The sequence below is a fragment of the Vigna unguiculata genome, chromosome 5 (genome assembly GCF_037176805.1).
Source record: "Vigna unguiculata cultivar grain cowpea cultivar isolate G323 ecotype 2 chromosome 5, ASM3717680v1, whole genome shotgun sequence".
Lineage (NCBI taxonomy): Eukaryota > Viridiplantae > Streptophyta > Magnoliopsida > Fabales > Fabaceae > Vigna > Vigna unguiculata.
In genome coordinates this window covers 6,139,291-6,155,859 of record NC_140796.1, presented here as the reverse complement: position 1 = coordinate 6,155,859, position 16,569 = coordinate 6,139,291, and the positions used below count along the sequence as shown (strand labels likewise).

General features: G+C 34.4%; 1 protein-coding gene across 3 annotated transcripts; it reads right to left on the bottom strand.

Annotated features, from left to right (window-relative positions):
- Window positions 1–1,501: 1,501 nt before the first annotated feature.
- Window positions 1,502–15,752, bottom strand: LOC114183951 (K(+) efflux antiporter 2, chloroplastic-like). 3 transcript variants are annotated; one of them, XR_014995168.1, is made up of 22 exons: window positions 15,410–15,751; window positions 13,379–15,059; window positions 12,862–13,033; window positions 12,689–12,779; window positions 11,692–11,828; window positions 11,541–11,600; window positions 11,326–11,445; window positions 10,936–11,004; window positions 10,300–10,365; window positions 9,782–9,871; window positions 9,070–9,174; window positions 8,493–8,621; window positions 7,322–7,531; window positions 6,380–6,529; window positions 4,307–4,360; window positions 4,163–4,221; window positions 3,581–3,647; window positions 3,320–3,496; window positions 2,989–3,045; window positions 2,457–2,531; window positions 1,895–2,357; window positions 1,502–1,789 (listed from the first exon to the last, which is right to left on the bottom strand). XR_014995168.1 is itself a non-coding variant. In XM_028071158.2 (22 exons), exons 3-22 carry the CDS (start codon window positions 14,974–14,976, stop codon window positions 2,226–2,228), a joined length of 3,618 nt encoding a protein of 1,205 aa, XP_027926959.1. In that variant the 5' UTR covers window positions 14,977–15,059; window positions 15,138–15,199; window positions 15,410–15,752; the 3' UTR covers window positions 1,791–2,225. The 3 variants fall into 3 exon arrangements, 2 of the variants coding, with proteins under 2 accessions (XP_027926959.1, XP_027926958.1); XM_028071158.2 differs by lacking the exon at window positions 1,502–1,789 and adding an exon at window positions 15,138–15,199 and having other exon boundaries at window positions 1,791–2,357; window positions 15,410–15,752; XM_028071157.2 differs by lacking the exon at window positions 1,502–1,789 and having other exon boundaries at window positions 1,791–2,357.
- Window positions 15,753–16,569: the final 817 nt, after the last annotated feature.

The window sequence follows — 16,569 nt, the reverse complement described above, 5'->3', positions numbered from 1 at the left end:
AAAGATTACAACAACAACAAAAACTAATCGTAACAAAAATTGATTCGTTTTCTTCATAGCCCTCACAGAAATCTCCAGTTCAGAAATCTTTATCCTTTGTTGGGCTATAATACCATCTCTTTCATCACAAAATTCTTCATCACACCACTTGAAGTAGTTACACCACACATTATCACTGCAAGCAGCACGCTTGAACTTAGAACAACCCCAAAATTGTCTACCATTATTCTTCAAAGTTCTTGCCACTCGAAGCACTGCAACTTCTCCACATTTGCAAATGGGGATTAAACCCATACCCTTGGAACCACGAATATGAGACCCACCGTAACTTTGTTGCCCCCAACTATTACAGCAAGAGCAGGAAGATGAGTGGTGACGAGACATACCTCTCAAACGCCAATTTCGAATCACACACTGGATGGAGTGAAACAGCTGGATTGGCCACAGTTTTGCTTCACACCTCTCAAACCCTAATTTCTTCCCCAAATCAATTTCCCTAAATTTTAAACTTCCAACGGCCATATAAGTTTACTGTGCCAACGTCATTGACCAAAAACTGACACGTAGGCCAAACAGTTACACCGTGTCACTGTGCCGTTAAAAATTTTAACTCCGTCTGCCAAAAGGACTCAATTGAATGCGATTTTACCAAAACGAGGACTAAATTGAACAAACAACCAAAATAGGGACCAAATTGAATAATTTTGACAAAAATAAGAACCAAATGTGTATTTAAGCCAAAAACTTTTCTTCAGATCGGCCTTTTAAGAGGCTCTTCCTATGTCTTTTATCCGATATCTTGAAATTTATTAGAAAACACAATTTTGATAAGTTTTAGTTAGGGGTGATAAAAATATTGTGTTCCTGAATATTCCTTGATACTTAATATTTGCTGGGTATTTATTATCCATAAGAACATATATTTTAATATTTTTTTATAAAGATTAGTCTGATTTGAAAATTAAAATTAAAATTTGTTTTAAATTTAAGAAAATAAAATTATATTTAACATTTATAACAAAAATAATTACAATTAGTTATTATGTAATGTATTTTTTTCTAATATGATGAAACTTATCCGTATTAAAAGTTTTATTCTATAAAATATTGCATTCACGTAGTACAATAACGAAACACGTAATAATTTTGAGATATAATATATTTGCAACCTCTAACAAGTTTAAATTTTTGTTTTTGTTTCTAATGTTCATTTTAGCTTTTCATTCTTGTTAAATTTTCTTTTATTTTTGTTCTTGAAAACATCATCTAAAAATAAATTTATCTTACCGTTCAAAGTGTTGTCCACATAAATAGGAGTCAAAAAAAACAATACGAAAGATAAAATTCCAAATAAAAACATATTTAAACTTAATTTTAATATTATTTGTTTGAAATAGACGTGAAAGAATGGTTATTCAATTTGTTTGTTAAGACGATGGTATTTATCCGACGACATTGTGAAAATGTTAAAAAGTTAAACAGGAAAGTGTTTCAAACTATAGTAACTAATAACACAATAATAGTTGTTGATAGAAATCAAGTTAGGAATATTCCTAACCGACAGTCAAATCTCTTCCGAGTGTGTGTGTGTATATATAATATATAACACACACAACTCGTAAATAAAGTCTTTATTCTAGAAATAGTAAAAAACAAATCGCAGTGAAATTACTTCTAAAGTCCAAGTATTTAACAAACGTACTGAAAAGATTGTTAGTGCATGCAAGGGATAACATTTCTTAACTTTTTAGCCTTGTATGCGGGCTGTAGCATATAGCTGAAAAAGAAACTAAAAAACGAAAGGAGGTTCGGGATTAGAATATCTGAGTAAAAATATGTAAGTACCAACTTTCCAATATAACAACAATAAAAAAAAATGAAGACAATTATCTACCTGCAAGAGTCGCCCTACTTGTCCAGGGCGTTGGCATGTTCATGTTAAGCAGGGGAAACATGACTGGACTTTTTTCTGGAGCCATGGCAAATGAAAACAATGCCAATGGTGCATATAACTACATCAACAGGGATATCACCCTTTAACAGAAATTTGAGATGCCCGGAACCAAAATTTTTCTAGGCAAAAAGAAAATAAAACTAATGCTTCTCCATCTATCCGGCTATATCTGTACATAACAATAGAACTAAAAATCTGCTATACATCTTTTGATCATTTTTTTCTAACTCGTTCTCTTCTGCCATCTACTTTTGTATATATGCAACACTCTTCATATTGCCAGTGTGCCTTCAGAAACCGGGGTCTCATCTAATGAATCCGTTGATTGGGATTTTGGTTTGCCCGCAATTTTATTATTATTATTATATCCATAACCTAGCGAATTTCCGCTTGCTTCACACAGCTGCACAGATAGATCAAGAACAACGTCCATTCAAATATCCAATATAAAAGAGTGATATAAACTGTGAATGTTTATGCACGAATTCAAAAGGAATATTACCTCTGAGAGCTCAGCCAGATGTCGAGATCTGAATTCATTTATAGTTGCTGCAATCTCCGACGTGGGGAGTTTGGCCTAAAGAAAAATGAAGATCACCCACCATTGTGTCATAATTTTCATAAATTATTAATAAATATAATAAAAAAAATTAATAGTTTACAAAGTAACGCCTAATTACACATCATCTGACATTTTCATTTTATTTTTTTCTTCTCATACTTACAATTTTATAAACGGAACAGCTAGTTCTGCCAACTAGATGTGAAGAATGCGTAAAAGAACAAAAGTTTGTTCAAACCATTTCTAAGAAAAGTTAATCAAGATTCAAGTAAACTAAATATAAAGAGAAATTAACGATAGTGAATGCACAGGATTCAATCGCAACAAGAAATAACCAATAATCATTTGCTACTAACTATGACAAATTTCAATATGACTATTAACATAAATACGAGAGAAGCGGGTTAAGGTATTTTCTATTAAATCAATATTTTGTTTCAATAAAAATATGATATTCAATGAAAATTGTAACCTGAGAAAGCAGAGCAGCTGCTAGTTGAAGACTTGGTTCCAAAGTCTCTGGGACGACCTGCAAGTAGAAGAAAGTTCTCTAGAGTAAGCATTTCACTAACCGTGTGTTTTTCTTTTAATTTTGCTACAATAAACAACAGCTTTTTTTCCTATGACAGCATTTGGTTGCAGATAGAATAGAGTAGAATGCCTATTCAGTTTTCTTGTTTAATCCTTTTAATGGATTCATAATTTACCAAACATTTTAATGCGATGACCAAATGCTACACTATCATGGAATTGTATCACCAGGTAATCAAACAGGAATACTAGAATAGGTACTAGAATATTACAGCAGTGGCTCCAGCCTTTTCTAAATTCAATCCATGATCAACGTCATGGGCACGGACAAAGGTCTTCACGTTTGGGAAGTACTTGCTCAGAGCCCAGACTGTTCTATAATTTGCACCAGGTGTATCGAGTGTTATTGCTGCAGCACATGCCCTTTCAGCTCCAAGTTTATGTAAGACCTAAACACACATCCCAGAAAGAATAAAGATAAAATCAAGTAAGAACTGTTATGCGACTAGTGTTGCTGAGGCGACGTGCACTACCTCTCTACTACCAGCATCCCCAAAATACACAGGAAGACCCAGACCACGGCCAACTGCCACTCTATCACTGAAGATAATAAGAAATATGATAAACAAGTTAGTTCATCATCTCTTTAACCTCTATCCAAAGCCACCCATATCTTACAAGCAAACCATATAAAAAAATAAAGATATGAAAACATTCTGTTCATGAGAAAAAAAATTATGAAAAAAATCATGTGAGAGTACTCCAATCTTCTGGGTATCATACAATATATGAATGTAAATTGCATATAGATCATTGCCAGAAACAATTGTGTCATGTCTTGTCAATTTATTTACTCATGTACAATCCAAGATTGTCTCTCATCCTAGACTTCAATTATCAGAAACATTGAACTAGAACTAACTATATATAGATGCTCCAATTAAGTATAAAACACTACACTCGAACAAACTATTGTGAAAAATTAAAACAAATATTATTGTGATAATTTTATTTTCTTTCCCCCAGGAGACAAGCCGGTATTGCATCTAACAATGTAGATATCAAATCATTCATCCACAGAGAATGAACAATAATTTCAATTAGCAAGTTGTTACCTTCTTACATCTAGTGCGACGAATGGAATAAGACGCTCAGAAAGAAGTTGGGCAATGATCTAAACATAATACAGAAGTAAGTCGTTACACCTAAATCAGTTATATAAAAAATAAACTATTTAATCAAACCAAAAAAGAGTTTACCTGTCCCACTCGTCCAAATCCACAAATAATAATATGATCTTGCAGATCATCTGTCTGTAAAAAGGTGTCATCCAAAAAGAACTCAGTCAACTACCAAATTTTCATGTTACTCTGAAATAAACGAATTACAAAATGGTAAATCCAAATGGGATAATTGCATCCACTACCCCATTCTGGTTTAGGAAGAGCTCTCCTTAAACTACTACATAGTTTTTAGCTATAAATGTCAACTAAATTGTTAATAATGAACCAATAACATTCGTGTCAACTGATCAAGATGAAAAAAGTTAATAAAGAACCTATAGCCCAAAAAATTGAAATGAAAGAAATAAGCACTCATAATGTCAAAAAGGTATGAAGGGTATCAAAGTTCGCCATTCAGACATAATTATCATTTCTCTGATTAAGAATTCTATCGAAACGTGCTATCCCTATGGAATCAGAACAAACTTTTAACAAGGGAGTGAGGACTTTAGTAACTATAGTTAACTGACTTCATAAAAAACTTCACCAACTGAGCTAGGTTTATAGTTTTCAACTTATTCCATCCCTACACTTTTCTGATAAGATATGTCAAACTAAAATGAGTTACCAAACTGAGCTCTGCGGTGCTTGGGCATGGTTATAAACCGACTCCAAAATATAAATAGGCATATATAGTGCTGTGTCATATTAGGTTTTGATATTCATTGACCAATGGTATAAATGTTGTTATTTACTATAAAGAAAAATTAAAAATTTTGAACAATAAATACAGCTAGCATTTTATGTTACCCATATTTTCAATCACATGAAGCACCAAGTGATGATCCATGTTCTTCTCATTCAGTCACCCACACAACATATCCCAATGATGAAAATTTCGGTTGACCACTATTTCTCATGAAAGGTATGATCTACTTGGAACCTCCATTCTATTTATAACTTTCTTGGTTATCATTGCTTGTCTCCCTCCTATCTCTCCTTCGTATTCTTTTTTTTTTTATTGCAATTACTAAAAGTATTCGTGAAAAACTTGGCAAATCTGATGGCGACAAGGGATTGATAAGATACATGTTTTTGAATGCAACGATACTTGAGATTTGGTGCTTGCTCCCCTTGAGAGAAAGGAAATTGGTTTGCAAGTGGGTGTATGCTATAAAAGTTGGACCAAATGGAGAGGTAGACATCTTAAAGCTAAGTTGGTGGCAAAAGGATATATTGAAATCTATGGTCTTGATTACATACTTCAGTAACATTCTTTCTCCTGTGGCCGAAATCACTACAATCCATCTCATTATTGTTATAGCTGCTATCAATCACTAGCCTCTTCATTAGTTAAATATTGAAAACGCATTTCATCTTGGTGAGCTTGAAGAAGAAATTTATTTAGAGCAACCTCATGGTTTTGTTATTCAGGAGGAGTTCTATTTGGTTTGCAAGCTCCATTGATCTCTTTATTGAGGAGGGAGAAATCGAGAAGGCACATGATGAATTTTGTGTGTTTAGACCAAAATGGAACTAACCTATTTATAGGGTAGATAATATAATTACAAAATATTCAGCTACCTTATTTTAGGCTAATAATAACATAAAAATAAAATCAATTTAATTGATCCTAATATTATCATATGTATAAGATTCTAACATACCTACACTCCCCTCAATCGATCTATATTTCGGGAAATTGAAGAATGATTAAGCTAATCCAATACTTATTTTATGTACTACTAGATAATAGTAGATGCCTCTTAGTTTTATTGGGATCTATGAATTGAGGGAATTTCACTTGCAAACTAGGATTAAGATAATTCAACTGAAATATGTTTTAAATGGCTGACTGAAAATCCATGACTCCATGTGGTCGGACATCAGTTTCTGCACAACTTTGATAAAGACCAAATACGACAACCACATTATACCTGCAGGTCCAAAATTCCTATACCTACGAAACATAAACAATTTATTTAGCTCTAAGAATTTGATAAAACAATGCCCAAATAAGGGTGCCCAATCATAGATACTTCTTAATCTAAAATTTCATGATCATTATTAACGAAGCTAACAGTCAGCTACTCGTGTAAGAGAATTTACCTCACTTTCTTCAGGTAATAGTCTTCTAACATCATTCTGCTCAAAACGGGAAGCAATCAGCTGGCCGCCTGCTGCTAGCCATGGTGTGATGGCCATTGAAATGCCCACAACCAGAAACAGCAAAGATGACAGCTGGGAAGACATTATGCCCTGCATAAATACCAATTAGTGGGGGTAAACAGCTCTTTCATTTGCAAACTATTAAGGAAAAACCCAACTCTTAGTGGTGACTAGTAAAGAGATTTTTATTTGCAAACTATTAAGGAAAACTCCAACTCTTAGTGGTGACTAGTAAAGTGATCTGCATTTTGTATTTTTCAACTTACAAGGAAGACCAATCATTAACAACTAAAGACAATACAAAATTCACAAAAACAGAGAACTTCATCTTAAACAAGAAACGTGCTAGCCAAGCCCCACACCCTACTTAAATATCATTCCCATAAATGTTGCAAGAGCTGAGCACCAGAAAGAACAAAGAAAGATATAATTCAGCCTAAGAAAAGGATATAATCATTCTCAGACTTTAGAAAATATCAAAGCTTCTATTCCAAGTAATAAAAATATAACACATCTCAATCTCAACTCATAGAACGTTATCGATATAATCTACCTAAAACCTCCCCGGCAATTGGAGGAAATCACCGGAGGTTAAGGCATGCATCAAAGCTTCCCAATAAAACCACATATTGTAATCCTATAATATCCAAGGTAACAAGCAATGCAGGAACAAATGTTCATGGATCTCAACTCTTACTACACGTCTTGCTAAAACAGAACTTATTTTATGAACATACGTTTAACCCAGAACCCATTATACATACATTTATTTAAGTAACTACAGAAAAGTGGCGTATTTTACATGAATATCAAGTCCTAGAGTAAACTACCACAAATAAAACACAACTCTTCACATAAAAAACAGTTTTAAGGACAAAAAACCTGATTAACGGCATCACCAAAAGCCACAAATGCAAACTCTCCACCAGGAGCAAGAAGAAGACCAGCTCTGATGGCAGAAATAAAGGAAATCCCAAACATTCTACCCATCAAAGAAACCAAGATAGTCTTGCCAAATATTAAGAGTCCTAGTGTAACTCCGATGACTGGGAAGTTTGATACAAGAAGTTTTGGATCTATTGACATTCCAACCTGAAAAGTCACAAAAACCAATTGTCATCGATTATGTAGATAAAAGCTGGCTGATCATTAAGACACAGATAGTAACAAAAAAATCAAGAAAAATTCACACTTAAGCAATCAAGATTTCCAATCAATATAGCATAATTGTTTTTGTCTAGATTCTAGATCGATCAAAGTTCAAAATGTTATAGGTATACAAACCCATTTTTTCTTTAGACAGAATTAGCTTTCTTTCAAGTAACAAAGCTATCCCCAAGTGGCCAAGGCCAGCTTGTGGGATAAGGCTTGGTTAATACTGTGTAAGTGTGCAAGTTCTAACTATAATAGACCATGGCATAACTAATGTTTTCCTATTGTCAGATCATCAGTACATAAGTAACAGCTACAGACAAAGAATTGTTCACATAAACATTCGCCCCTTTTTGTCAATTGTTATAGAACTAGCATACAACCCAACTAAAAGCAATACTTCAAACTAAATTATTTTCACAAAAAATTCAGTTACAGTAGAATCTAAAATTGAATATTCATTTTACAGAGTTATTAGTTGACTTTGTGCACGCCTAAATAAAGGAAATGGTTTGATCTCTAAAATATTCAACTTTGATTCAGTTTTTCTTCTGGTGTTTTTCTGCATAGAGAAAACTACTTTTAACTTCGATTTAGTGCTATGAAGTCCAGATGTGTGTCTGTGTGTGTATGTCCACCACTTCCCGCACAATTAGATACTAATGAAGATTTCCAACTCTTCAATTCATTGCTTTTAAATATTCTCATATGAATATATCTCGCACAAGTACTTGACTACATGCTTTTAAACTATGGCCACATATTGGCTTCAAAGAACTCCGAATCCACATATCTTGCTACAAGAACCATAACCCAAATTTTAAGAAAATAGATATGTTTCAGATGAACAAATAAAATAATACAATTAACAAATTTGTGAATTCCGATATTTAGAACCTACCGTCATAAAGAATAGCCCTAACAGAAGGCCACGATATGGAGCAATGTCAGATTCAACCTGTAACGAAAATTCAGTTTCTGCCAACAGTAAACCAGCCAAAAAGGCTCCTAATGCCATGGAAAGTCCTGCCTGTTTTATTTAAAGGAAAACAGAAACAAGTCAAGATCCAGTTAATGAACTAAAAAATATAGGATTTGAAAACTGGACCAATCACCAAACTAGGTCACAGTTTAATGGTTTAAGCATAGTTGAATCAGAAATATCTACATTCATCTTAGTAAATTATATCAAACTAAGTTTTATTTTATGGAATAGGATGAGTGAAATGTTATTTATCCACCCAACCCCACACCATGAACGGCTACTGATAGAACCAACCCAACTGGCCAATTGATTTCCAGGCAATGGCTGGACCAAACAATCAAACCTTCAGAAGCCTTATCAATCCCCAAAATGCTTATTTAAAACATGAAAAGTTGTTCGTTTCTACATAAACAAAAGCACAAGAATGAACTATTCAACCAGTTAAAACCCAAAAGAAAGGATAAGAATGAAAAGGAATAGGACAATCACATACCCTGGCCGTAAGAAGACTTGTGCCAAGAATAACAAGGAGTGTATTGGCTGAGAAAATTTCAGCATTTTGATTTTCTGCAACCTGCTTGTATATTGGTCGAAGGAGCTGTGAAGAAGAACAGAACATTCAGCACAAAGCATACTCTGCACCTTCAATTAAAGTACCACCTTGCAATATCTTCCAAATGAATCCCAACAGGATATCACTTGTCCTATGAACAAATCATTTTTAATGATATATATATTTTATGATTACCATCTCGAGTCCTTGAGACAATTATCACCAAATATAATAAATGGTCATTCTATTTAATGTATATAGAAACTTCCACTAAGATCACATAAGTTCAATCACTACAGTCCAAAATTTATCTCAAACTATGTAAGCAACCGAGTCTATGTATTTCATGTATGGTACCTTATTAGTAACTTCCATTAACATATCAGAATGTTTCAATTTCAAGGAATTATATATATATATCATGTGAGACTGACACCTAAGTAATAGAGAGGCTGCCCTAGCATCACGCTTTATGTAAATGCATGTCTTGAAAAGCATACAAATCAAGACTTAATTACATAAAATATAGTGACTAAAGAAGATTTCCCTCCAAGTAGAAAAATGTAAGCATCAGTTATCCTAATTAGAACTACATGTTAGTAACAGTTATACTGATGAGAGATTTCACAGTCCACTTCCGAATACCACTTACCAATCGTCCCCCTGCAATAATGGCAGTGATTGCAACTGCTGCCTTAACAGCAGCCATTCCAAGTGCTTCGGCAATTGCTTGAAAACCAACCTGAATATATAGATTGGTCTTTACAATGAATGAGGGGTTCAGAAGAACAAAGGCAGAATTACAGAGTAAACATGTAAGAAAAATAACAATGAAAACCTCAGAAGGTCACGTGCTGACCTGAATATAAATAAAATATGAAATTAATTGGCAGACCTATAAATAGTGATTAATTACCACATTCTGTTCCAGGCCAGTAGAAGGGAAATAATTAAAAAAGAACCTGTCATATGCAATGTGGTTATACTAAATTTATTGCTGAAATTTCTGCTTGCACTTTTATTTCATGTTTTCATACTTCTTTCAGCATGTTAAATTTAAGTGTTTCATGTCATATACTGTCTCTCAGACTTCACAGGAGTCTAGTCTACACAACTTAATCATGTTCTAAACAGCCAAACCTAGTGTCCAAGAGCTTAGAAAAAGATTACCCCTCCTTTGGAAGAATTAGGAGAAATAAGAGGTATGAGTATTAGCAACACCACAACAGCCAGATCCTGAATAGAAACATACAGAAAGTTTGTGTCAAAATATTGCATCCCCAATACAATAAGAAATAGAAGGCATTTAAGAGCTAATAACAAAGAATCAAAGTCAGAAATGGCAAATTCATATAACTATAACAATTGCCTGATACAGCAGACAAAGTAGAGAATGCTTGTTGAGGATCTCTACAGAAAAAAAAAAAAGTGCCTAAGGGACAAATGATTCATCCAGTCATCTGCCCCAACATCCAAATAGACATGATAATTTTACAGTTTAATCCTTGCTTGTTAGGAACATGCTTGTTTAGTGTCTCTCAAAACATGGTACAAAAATTCTAGACTGAGCAAAGTGCAAAGATAATATGCTCATCCAATAACATACAACTATTGGAAATCATGATTAATTTATCCAGAGCAGTAGCAGCAAAAGTATTGCCATACTAAAGAAAGAAACATATAACAATCATATGGCAAAGTTCAGCCATATGTCACAAGAATAATATTCTCCTTAAAATCTAGCACAACATTTAACAAAAGAAAAATCTTTCAGTATTTAAATAGATGGGTAAGGAATAAAATAACCTGAAAGAGTAACACAGAAAAAGTAGCTCGGCCATGCCGTGATGTGCTCTCACCTCTCTCCTGCAACACCTGCAGAACAAGTTCACTGAAATTATTGCAGCATGATAGACTCATCAAAAATAAAATAAAAAGTAGATAGAATGCACACTTCCTTTTTTTACCATTTGAATGTATGTATAATGTATTACTCATATAAGGGAGCCTTTCAATGATGTGCATTTGATACAGCTAAGGCATTAAGTTTTATTAAGCAGTAATAAGCATTAAAACGTCTATTATTAACAGATCCAAGCTACAACATAACTTCAGCAATCACTTACCTAGTATTTTCAGTTAATGTTAGTCAATATAGATAGATATTACTTAAACATGCAAGCTTAGGTTCTTTACCTGCAGAACAACAGCAGTGGATGATAATGCAAGGCCATTCCCAACAACAATAGCAGCAGGACCAGGTTGGCCACAGATAAAATGAACCACCAAACCAATAGCTACAGCAGTTGCCAAAACCTTCATTTGTTCATACAGTTGGTTAATACAGTACTACAGTATAGCTTGTGCTGAACAATAATAACGAAGGTGGGAGGGACGGGGTTTCCAATCACCTGTGCAGAGCCTAATCCGAAGACATATTTCTTCATTGAACTAAGCCTTTCAACAGAGAGCTAAAACAACAAAGAAAATAAGAGCGTCAATTTAGCTCTTCTAATAATGGTTATGGTCAAAGTAAACATAAACTGAATAAGAACCACCCACCTCTAGGCCAATATTGAATAGAAGGAAAACAACTCCAAATTCAGCTACTGCTTTTGTGCCATGTACGTGACGAATGATAGAGAGACCATAAGGCCCAATCAAGATACCAGCGGCCAAATAGCCAAGAACAGGACTGCCTAAACAATGTTGCGAGTAAGATAGAGGGCATAGAGTTGGCACAAAAAATATGTGAATATGTAAGGCAATTAATTTTATTGAGTATACCTTTAAAAGAAAATTAACATATCTAGGTAATCGTTCGATGCTTATGACAAAAGCATACTATTCAAACGTAAGTGAAAATTTTTCCTTTAACAGTTTCATATTGCCATAACCATAATTTTCAAAAAGCAAACATGGGTAAGATAAATGAACCAAGCCACCAGTTGGTCCAGTCAACCTAAAAAACTGTTAGAAATCCCATGTTCGAACTAGTGAACAACAGATCAAACCATGAAATCTGGACATGATTTTTCATTTTAATAATGATCATTTACAACAAAATGCCATTTACACTACGCCAAGTTTTATTTGTTGTTTAAGTGTCACAAGCATGGTTAATTTTAGAAAATATTATATTTTTTCTTTTTTTGTTTCTAGGCTTGATTACTAATTATATTATGCTATATCTATAAAAGTTTAAGAGGTGCTATATTTATTATAATTTTTTCAACTGTTTTTTAATAAAGTCACATATTTTGAAGAACATTTTGGTACTTGCAAAACCCAGTTCATCCTCGACCACACTCAAAACCTTGAATCTTTCTTATGCATGACCAGTCTGAGTTTGAAAAAATTGGCCATAACCATACTAAGAAACAAACCAAGAGCTAAAAGGAGTGGATATAATCTATGCATCGAAGTTTGATTGAACCAAAATATGTGGAGTTTGGTGCCTAATCACATTCTAACAAAAACATCTAGATCCTACACAACTTTGCCATACTTGGCAGACTATGTGCAATTCAACTCTATGAAAACATTGCAAAAGAGTTACCTCCAGGGATTTTCTGAAATATTGGCACAAATATAACACTTGCAAGTAATAGCCAAAGCATGTCAAAGAGGGAGGCTTCTTCCTCATTCACCTGGGAATGAAGTATAACATAGTCATATAATATTTATAAAATAGCGCACAAGACTAAAGGGGAAGAATGAAGAAAAACAAACCTCTTGATGAGGTAATGACGCAATGATTTTCTTGATTTTCTTGGGCAGTTTCTGTAGGTGTCTAACCAGCGGCTTTGCACTAGAGGAAACTTCTTCAACACTGGTCATGATAACGTCTGCCTGGGGAAGCAGCTGAGCATTCCTATCCACTTTATTAGCAAAGAAGGTAACCCTGAAGTAAAAATTCACCGTTTACTGAATACTATGTTAAATCTTTATATTAAACCTTTGCATGTAAATTTTTATATTATATGTCCTGGTCCAAAGTCCAAACAAAAGCAATTTAGCTTTCAAAAAATATAATCAAACAAGCCAGTGAATATTATGCCTAGATATTCTTAATCGTGTTGAGCAGAAAACTCAAAAATATCATATTAGTACTTTGTATCATTACTCCTATACCATACATATTATGCCAATCACATAATGTGTATATATTCACCTAGATAAATTGCTTTAGAAGGATAGAAATAAACGATAGCAATAAATGAAAAAGATGTAGCACGATTATACAGACCCTGCTCCCATTAACAAGACCCCAAATATCAGCTTGGGCAACTGCTTCCGTACAGATATTATAACGCCCTGAAAGACTGACGCTGGTGTGAACTCAGTCCCATCTTCATTAAAAGAAAAGTATGACGCAGAAAAGAATCGAGAAGACTTTTTCAATAATGCCTTGGGAGCAAAAGGTGAACTATCTTTGGCTAAATCTTTCTGTGTTTCCTGCTTTTTCGCTTGCACAGCATTCTCATTATCACTTAAATAATCAGACTGTGTTTTGTCTTCCAAAATTTGGTTGGCTTTATCAGATAGTGTTTCAGGTGATAAATTTGAAACCAAAGATTCATCATCAATTGACAAATCTTTGTCTCTTTCAACATTGGCATCACCAGAAAAAGAGTGAACCACTTTCTCCTCCTCAAGAATAGCCTCAACATCGGGTGCTTGGGTAGTTTCTATGGTATCAGTATTTGAATTAGAATTAGACTTATCTGCTCGTTGTAAGGCAATCTCTGCATCATTCACACGTTTTGTTGCCTCAAGTTCAAAGGCAACAGCTTGCTCAGCCAAAAGCATTATGTTTGTAACATCCTCCTCAGCTTTCACAGCATTCAGCTGAGCCTTTTCAGCAATTTCTTGCAATTTGCTCACTTCCTTCTGCAACTCTTCCTTCCTACTTTGCAAGCGCCTCAGCTCTGCCTCACAATTGGCTAAGTTAGCCTGGCATTCCTTGATATCTTCTTGAGCAAACAAAATAGCTTTCTCATGTTCCTCTATATCCTTATCACCATTGCTCTCATTAGAACCTTGTGCTGAATCAGGAACTTCTTTTGTGGGCTCCAAAGATTCTATGGCTACTTGAAGTCTTGCCTCAGCTAATGAAAGAGCCATTGTTGCAGTTTGGACAGCTTCTTTGGCCACAAGCTCTTCATTGTCTATTTCTTTGATGGTGTCAAGGGTAGAATTAAGAGCATTCAAAGAAATCACAGCTTCATCATGCAAAGAAATGGCAGTCTCTGATATTTTTTTAACCTTTTCCTCAAACATGGTACTATTTATTTGAGCTACTTCTAGCTCCTTCCTGGCCTTTTGCAATAGTTCTTTCAATTCATCCACACTTAGTTCGTCTGATCCTATTTCACTCCCTCCCTCTTTTCTTCCGGCTTGCTCTTCTTCTTCCAAAGGTGCATCAAGTTCAACACTAGAAACAGGCCCCAATCCTGCATCCTCACCCGAACCTTCCACATAATCAACAGTCCGACCGTTGCCAGTAACATAAGCTAAAGAATCATTACCCTGGCACTTCGACCAAACCACTCTAGACCCCGTAAAAAGACTATTATTCTTACAAGACAAACTTCTCTTAATATTCAAAACTTTAATCTCCCTACCAGTAAACACCCTGGAATTACTCCAACAAGCAGAAGCACTCATTCCACTAACACGAAATTTTGAAACACTTCTCGAGCTGTCAAAACCAGCACAACCAACACCTCTCCCTCTAAAATCAAAACAACCTAACTGACCAACTGATCTGTGTCTGTAACTCGTCCCCACACCTCCATGCAACACTCTTGACTGCGGCAAACCACAAGCCATATCCATATTCATACTCCTCAAACTATCACAACAGAGAGACAACACGTGTTCGTTCAACGCATTTTACGTACACCAATCAGCAAATCGCCAAAAACCTGTTCCGAAAAGGAAAACAAAATCAGAAACGCCTAATACGACACTCACTCCACAATCAGCTAAAACAAATAACTCACTCAATACAGCGAGATTGAAACCAAAACCGCATCTGCATTCAGTATATCCACACACACCAACACTGTTCAACACATTCCCCCAAAACTAATCAGCAATTAACCGTACACCGTACACCAAAATTATCCGAAGCAAAAAAATGAAAAGCCGCCAAATCCAACGCGATTTTCATAATAATCAGATGCAGAACACTTATTCGGCTCTTCAGCACAACATTAGATTGTAAGAGATTAACAGAAAGTACGCACGCAAGAGTGAGTGTGTATGCACATACCTGTGCATCGAAGGATAGGTGTTGGTTGTTTGGAAGTGGAAAGAAGAGTGTGTGAGGATTGATCACAAAGAACAGAGAATGACGAAAAACGAATCGGCAATGAACGCGGCGTAGTCTTCAAAGAAGTTCGAAAGGTTTTCTTGGCTTTGCCCGAAACGGTGAAATTTATTACAACATTTTATATTCCAACTTTTTTTTATTTATTTATTTATCCTTTCTTACACCTACCTACTACTACTCCTTGATACTACAACACTTACTCCGTGTTCGTTTGGGAAAAAAAAAATCAGAAACCCGGCGGAGGAAAACGTGCACTAGAACGAGGGAAACTTTTCTTTTTTCTTTTTTTCTTTCTTTTATAACAGGTTTAGCATGTGTTGTGGCGTTATTATAATGTGTCTTTGTGTTATTGGGATGAATGGCCCTTTTCATATTTTTGTGGGATGGCAACAAAAACGGCCATTGAGTATATGAGAGGGATATTCTTGAGGTCATTTTTGCATTCGCACACGTGTTCAAGTGGTTGTAGAATCGGACATGGTTAACAAATTTTTTTTGTATGATTATTGTTATTATTTTGGAAGAGAGGACAAGTCAATAAAATGAGTCACGAAGAGTGTGTGATTTCATGTAACATGTAAGGAGAAAGGGTAGAAGATCATGAGACGGGATGATTTGAGTGGTTTAAACTCGTACACACACTTTTCTTGGTGGTGTTAAATTTATGGCTTTTAATGTGTGGATAAAGAATTCAAATCTCTTGTGGTAAGTAACTCTTAAATGTTGTATGCGAAAATAAGTTAGCTTCTTTACTTGATTTGTCGGTAGTACTTTCAGATTTTTTTATTTATTTTTTACTATGTTTTATACACTAACTTTGGATTTCAAATTTTAAAAAAAAAAATCTAATTTATATGCTTAAAAGTTATTATTTTAGTTTTATTAATTTACTAGTTGAATTCATGACATGCGAAAAGAGTATATAATATATCCTGAGTTATTTTTAACTTATCTATTTCATTAAACTTTTCACCTAAAAATAGTGTATAATCTATATCTATGTAAAATCAGTTTAATCATATTTTCTCCTCAATTATGAAAACAATTTGATTCAATAAATACATATCCAATTAAGTCTAATTAAAACATTTACCAAGTGG

Coding starts and splice junctions, on each gene's coding strand:
- LOC114183951 (XM_028071158.2), bottom strand. CDS start 14,976: ATGAATATGGATATGGCTTGTGGTTTGCCGCAGTCAAGAGTGTTGCAT. Junction 11,601..11,691: donor TATTCAATATTGGCCTAGAG/GTGGGTGGTTCT, acceptor TTGTTGTTTTAG/CTCTCTGTTGAAAGGCTTAG. Junction 3,497..3,580: donor GGGATGCTGGTAGTAGAGAG/GTAGTGCACGTC, acceptor ATGTGTGTTTAG/GTCTTACATAAACTTGGAGC.